The sequence below is a fragment of the Myotis brandtii genome, unplaced genomic scaffold (assembly GCF_000412655.1).
Source record: "Myotis brandtii unplaced genomic scaffold, ASM41265v1 scaffold36, whole genome shotgun sequence".
In the NCBI taxonomy this organism is placed as follows: Eukaryota; Metazoa; Chordata; class Mammalia; order Chiroptera; family Vespertilionidae; genus Myotis; species Myotis brandtii.
This window is the reverse complement of record NW_005363836.1, coordinates 4461487-4468135: the sequence shown is the minus strand read 5'-3', so window position 1 is coordinate 4468135 and position 6649 is coordinate 4461487. Positions and strand designations below refer to the sequence as shown.

Below are 6649 nucleotides of genomic sequence, written 5' to 3'. Positions count from 1 at the left end.
GAGCTGGGGAGCCCTGGCGGGTGTGGGTTCCCCCGCTCCGGAACCGGTAAGTGGTTTTAAACGGCGCCCCGAGGTTCAGGCTGTGCGCTCGTTGGGAGCTGGTTTGTCTCTGGTTCCTGCAACTGCAGGGGCTCCGAGCTCTGTCTGCCGGGCCTTCCTCCTGCTTGTCCATCAGGTTTGCCATCTTACTTTTGGAGAGGAATGTGTGGTTTGTGTTTTTGTTCGTCTTTTTGTTTGTTTGTTTTGTTTTTTACCTTTTTCCTCAGATCTCCCCCACCTAGAATAATCTTCAAAGGAAAAAAAAAGTACAAAACACCCTGTTAACACATGGTTGGATGTTTACCCGGTCCCTCCAGGAGCCTTGCCGCCGTGACCAGGAGGGTGTTAATGATTGAACCACTGAAAGGCTGAAGTTTGGACTGTCTGTCCGCAGCTAGTGGGTGGCTGTGGGAAGGCCTGGTCAGCAGCAGCAAACCCCACGGAGCTCAGCTCCCCGAGGTTGCAGGGCAGGTGGCCTGCCCGGTTCAGTTCCCGCGGGAGAGCCTGGGGCGGGGAGGGGGGCGGAGGAGGTTAGAATTGTAGGTCACTAACTCCTCCTCCCCCCTCTCCTGTGGGGGGTGAGGGAGGAGGTCCTGGCCAGCACCCACCCGCCCAGGTCACAGCCAGGAAGAGACTTATCCTTGGCCACTTCTAACTTTTTAAAATTTCTTTGGGGTTAGGAATAATAAATAATATGCTTACATGAGTCATTCTTCTTTTTAAATTTTATTTTTATTTATTTGTATTGATTTCTGAGAAGAAGGGAGGGAGAAAGAGAAACATCAATGATGAGAGAAAATAATTGATTGGCTCCCTCCTGCACGCCCCTCAATGGGGATGAAGCAGTAAACTGGGCATGTACCCTGACATCCTATCCTATATCCTATATATTATATCCTAATGTGCAAATCGACCTAACGGCCAAATGACTGGTGGCTATGACATGCACTTACCACCAGGGGGCAGACGCTCAATGCAGGTGCTGCCCCCTGGTGGTCAGTGAGCTCTGGGGAGTGCTGTTCAGCCAGAAGCAGCAGTGGCAGAAGCCTCTCCCACCTCCACTGCAGGCTGGCCATAAGGAGCAAGGGGGTCCGCGACTGCAAGAGGGATGTCTGACTGCCAGCTTAGGCCCAATCCCTGGTTGACACTCAACCCCGGGGGGATTGGGCCTAAGCTGGCAGGTGGACATCCCCCAAGGGGTCCCGGACTGTGAGAGGGCGCAGGCCGGGCTGAGGGACACCCTCCCCACCACCCCATCCCCAGTTAATGAATCTTGTGCACCAGGCCTCTAGTTATATAATAATTATCTTCCCAAGGTTTTGTTTTGTTTTTTTATTTCTTGCCTAAAATTTTTATTTAATGTTACTTCTCTGTCTTTGCTCTGGCTTTGTAAATTGACCATGTTAAAATAGATTTCTAACATTTTCTTTATCCTTTACTTTTCATTTAAACCTAATGGATTCAAGTGTTGCATGGAGAAGATCACTGTTTGGGGAAGAATTTTAAATTCTGAATTTCCTAGATTTGCAAAGTATGGTTAGCAACCTTTCACAGATTAAACAATAAAAATGAAAACCAAGTTACTCTGGTGAAAAATTTTAAAGTTTATATTTGATCAATAGAAAAAGTCATTTGAAGTACACTTTAATTAAAAAAAAACACAAGCAATGTGACAGATCTGCTGACTCCAAGTGATTTACTCTGAATGACAGAGCTTATTGTATGCTAGGTGTGCTGTGACACACGCACCATGGGCCGCTGCTCTTACTCCTCACAAGGATTCTATGCTAGGGAGTATTGGTCCCATTTTACAGATAAGGAAATTAGTTCCCCTTTTAGAGTAATGTCCTGTATATCTCTAGTAGATCCTCTAACTTATGGGCGTTTGAGATCATTCAAATTGTAAGCAGATGCTTTGGTCATAAAATACGCAATCCTACCTGCAGGTTAGTTGAATTTCATATTTCTCTTTTTAAAAAAATATATTTTATTGATTTTTTACAGAGAGGAAGGGAGAGGGATAGAGAGTTAGAAACATCGATGAGAGTGAAACATCAATCAGCTGCCTCCTGCACACCCCCTACTGGGGATGTGCCCACAACCAAGGTACATGCCCTTGATCGGAATTGAACCTGGGACTCTTCAGTCCACAGGCCGACACTCTAGCCACTGAGCCAAACTGGTCAGGGCTCATATTTCTTTTTTAAAAATATATTTTTTATTTTTTAAATATATTTTTATTAATTTCAGAGAGGTAGGGAGCAGGAGAGAGAGAATCATTGATTGGCTGCCTCCTGCACACTCACACTCAAGATCGAGCCTGCAACCTGGGCATGTGTCCTGACTGGGAATCAAATCATGACCTCCTGGTTCAAAGGTTGACACTCAACCACTAAACCACATCGGCTGGGCCAGATTTCATATTTCTAACAGTCTGTCTCACTATCATCATAATAAAGTACATTCCTAAGAAATTAAGGTCCTCTTTGTCAACATTTCAAAGGGTGAGATGAAAAGGATTGTATAGTAAGAGAATAAAATCATCCAACAGAATTTAGGACGTAGGACTTGGGTTCTAGCGTTGTCTCTGTGTGACCTTGGTGAATCTCTTAACCTCTTGGAATATGTTCTCATCCATAAAATGGATGGTGATTTTATTTCCACTTTTTCATACAATTAGGTGGTGGTTTTAATAACCATTTCTTCTCTTCCTATTGTGAAAATAATTAAATCAATGGATGTGAAAGATGTGCTTCTGAGAAGAAATCAGGTATTGCGGGGGCTTAAGAATTATCATAATTTCTATTTGTGCGTTGTGTTATTTTATTCTTTTTATTATACCTTCTGACATAGCACCTGTATTATGAAGTGGATCATGACCCTGTGGGTCGCTGAGGGTGTTCAAAAGCAAGGAGTACAGACTGGAGCCTGATCAATCATAGTGGCAAAAGCTCAGTGGGAAATAAGATGGCCAGAAGCAAAGTGGAAGACAGAGCTGTCAAGGTCATGCCTGTCTCCTTACCGGCGCCACAGGATAATGTGATAGTTTTGGACAAAGCAGGGTATCTTCTAAACCCAGTATTAAGGATGAGTCTCCTCCTTACTTTGTTCTTTTCTCCCCATTTAGAAAATGTCAAAATGTAGAGGGGAAAAATGTACGTGCTAGATATTTTTGACAGATTCTATTTCAGGGTAATTTTGCTTTTATTATTGCTACAGTTTTTTGAGGATAATAGTGATGTCTGTTGGTGAAAAGATAAATGCGAGTGCATGAAAGAAATGAATAGGTAGAAGTGAGTAGATACTGAAAGCGGAAAAGGAGCTACAAATCTTACCCAGTGTGTGTGTACATGTGAGGGAGTGGGAGTGAGCAGGAGCTGGGGAAGGGCTGAGGCATTTTCTCTTTGCCCTTTGTGTTCTCTGAGTTTAGCACAGTGCCTCCCTAACAATTGATGCTAAAAAAAAAGTTGAATGAATAATGACCAATATTTGGTATTAATGTTTAGCTTAAATCATTCATCATTCTCTAGACTCTGAACTCTGGGGCTTAGGACTTGGTTTTACAACTAGAATCCTGTAAATATTGTAATAGTAAATCAAAGGTGATTATAGAATTATAGAATCAAGAATATTTTCATTAATAAGAAATTAGAAAAGAGAAAATAGATGGGAAAGGCATAATGGTGTCTTCTATACATAGGAGTAAACCTCGGCCAGGTTCTGTACTTGGTGCTTGCCATGTCACTAGCACAGTAAAAAGTGTTCGGATGAAGAGGCTCAAAAAACCTGACTGCCTTGCCCAATGCTACATGCCTAGTGAACGATAGAGCTGGGATTCATACTAAGAGCTGTCAGATTTCTAAGCCCACACTTTCCCTAACACCATGCTGAAGGCAGAAAGGAAAAAAGGAAGTGGTGTTCTTATTTTCAGAATGGTAAACTCTGATCTAGGCAATCTTTTTTTTCCCCTGTTTTATTTTTTCATAATTATTTTTGTCTAAGAAATACCCAGCTTAAGTGAAGATGGAAATACAGTAGTGAGGCCGTGGAGTAAGTAGTCTGCACAGGTCTTCCCACCCTCAGGGACTGCTTAGCTGCCCTACCGTGCTCTTAGATTTGTGCCTTTTGCCTGCTTCTGCCCCCTTTTATTCGAGGGTTGTCCTTCAGGATATATCATTGCTAAACAACCTTTCAGCAATGGAAGTGTTACTTTCTTCTCTGTGCTGGGTACTATGTTAAATCATTTTAAATAAAGGTTTTTTAATGATGCAACTTTTGACTAATTATACTTAGAGCTGTCTATTAAGAACACCATCAGAATGCTTTTTAAAAAAATTTAAATTCTTTATTATTTAATGTATTACATAAGTCTCCTCTTTTTCCCATTGACCTCTCCATTCCTGCCCTCCCTCCATACATGGAATGACATTTTGTAATCAGCATGGACTCTGTTCTGAGTAGCCCTGTGTTGAACTTCCATTCAATAAAAGTCTGAATTCTTTCATCTCAAGTTCTAGTTTCTGCCACTCTATTTTAAAACTTTAAGTTTTCTTCTCAATTTAATGTTAACGGGGGTAGGCCAGAAAGGTTAACTGTAAATTACCCTTGTAATTTATAAAAGATGGCATACAAAGCAGTGTTTTTAGTTTTTAATGTTTTTCCTCCTTTGTTAAACTGACTGAACTTCATAAAGCAAAGTGTTTTAGCATTGATAAATACCAAAAACATAACGCTAAGAGGAAAAAGCAAGTTGCAGAATTAAGTACAGTACAATCTAATCTAAACAAAGTTTGAAAACATGCAAAAACAATAGCATATATTGCTTGGTAATGCATTCGCAAATAGTAGTGAGATAACATCATGCCTGGGAATGATGAGCACTGGGTTTGTGGTAATAGTTACCTCGTGGAAGGGTGGGACAGAAGTGGGTTTGGGGATGGGTACCAGAGGCTTCAGTGATATCTATAATGTTTTAGGTTTTTAAAATGTTAAGATTTGTTAAAGGTGGGTGGCAGGTGAATGTGTCTATTGTATCTTTTTATTTCTTTATGTATTTGAAATTATAATCTAACAAGAGAAGATCTATTTATCTAATGTTAATAAAACTTGCATGAACTTCTAAAATGTCCAAGATGTTGCAGCCCAAGCTTACACACAAGGACGCCTATGATATTCATTATGCTATACCTATCCAGATGTTTTTGTGTGCATGTTGATTCCCTTGTTTGAAGGCATTGAATCTCTACAGGAAGTAACATTTTGCTTTGTAGCTGAAGGATTTGTAAGATGAAAGATGTTTAAACATGAAATGAAATCAGTAGTAATCTTGTGATTTAAATTGTCATATGAAAAATTGTTTGATCTAACCTTCCAGGAGGGGGAGAAAACATAGTGATAGCCTAGATACAATAGGACAATACATTAATATTTTTTCTTAGTCTCTAGATCACCATGGCAACTGGACAGAAGTTGATGAGAGCTATTAGAGTTTTTGAATTTGGTGGACCAGACGTGCTGAAATTCCAGTCGGATGTTGCAGTACCAATTCCAAAAGACCACCAGGTGGAAATAATTACTTTTAAAAAGTCAATAATTACAGAGTATGAGTCTCTAGCACAGTGGTTATCAACCTTGGCTGCACATTAGAATCACCTGGGAATCTTTTTAAAATCCTGACATCTGAGGAATGAGGCCCAGAAATCAGGATTTTAAAAAGATTCCCAGGTGATTCTAATGTGCAGCCAAGGTTGAGAACCACTGCTCTAGCACATCAAGTTAATATTCAAAAGAAGCAGACTCACAATGATTATAAAGACATTGAATTAGGACAAAGTTTACACTGTTTACATCTATGAGCTCTGACAAAGATGACATAATTCTAATAATTAGTGGAGCAGATATATGAAAAGGAATAACGTCTATATATATAAAAGCCTAAGTGACTATTACAACTGGTCGACCAAACAACCGGTTGCTATGACGCTGTGACGCTCACTGACCACCAGGGGGCATATGCTCACCTCAGGAGCTGTGCCCCAGTGGTCAGTGTGCTCCCACAGCCAACCTCCCTCGGCAGGCCAACCTCCCGTGGTCCCTCTCCCTGGCCCCGATCACCCTGATTGCTGGCCAGGCCAAGGGACTCCACCTGTGCATGAATTTGTGCACCGGGCCTCTAGTCTTGTTATAAGAGCCCTAGCTGACTAAGGTAACTTCTAAGATAGCCTTTCTGTAACTCCATCACTAGCTGTGTGGCCTGAGTACCCAATTTCCCCAAGCCTCAGTTTCCTCATCTGTCTAATGGGGATAATACTAGTAATCTTCACAAAACCAATGTGTGGCACAAATGCAATAATATGTGTAAAGCACATTTTGCAGTAGATACACACATATTCATTATTTTGGGGCCTTTACCTCTTTTTGTCATTCACATAATAACTGGATGACTATATTGGGTGGTGGCAAAGTACACAGGTTTGTCAAATGATCATCCACTTCATAAGTGAATTTGAGTAACTTACTAGCCATAGGGTGGTAGAGAGAACTAAGTAAAAGGTTCCTTGTAGAGCCCCTAGCGGGGGACCTGCCTGTGGTCACTGCTACTGGCCAATAC

General features: G+C 41.2%; 1 protein-coding gene across 3 annotated transcripts in view; it reads left to right on the top strand.

Annotated features, from left to right (window-relative positions):
- Positions 1–6649, top strand: part of CRYZ (crystallin, zeta (quinone reductase)) — a 25782-nt gene continuing 19133 nt past the window's right edge. The window contains exons 1-3 of one of the 3 annotated variants that reach the window (XM_014544351.1): positions 10–46; positions 2720–2809; positions 5478–5601. In XM_014544351.1, the coding sequence (XP_014399837.1) occupies positions 5491–5601 (111 nt within the window). In that variant the 5' untranslated portion in view covers positions 10–46; positions 2720–2809; positions 5478–5490. The other 2 variants (XM_005871919.2, XM_005871920.2) reach the window with 2 other exon arrangements.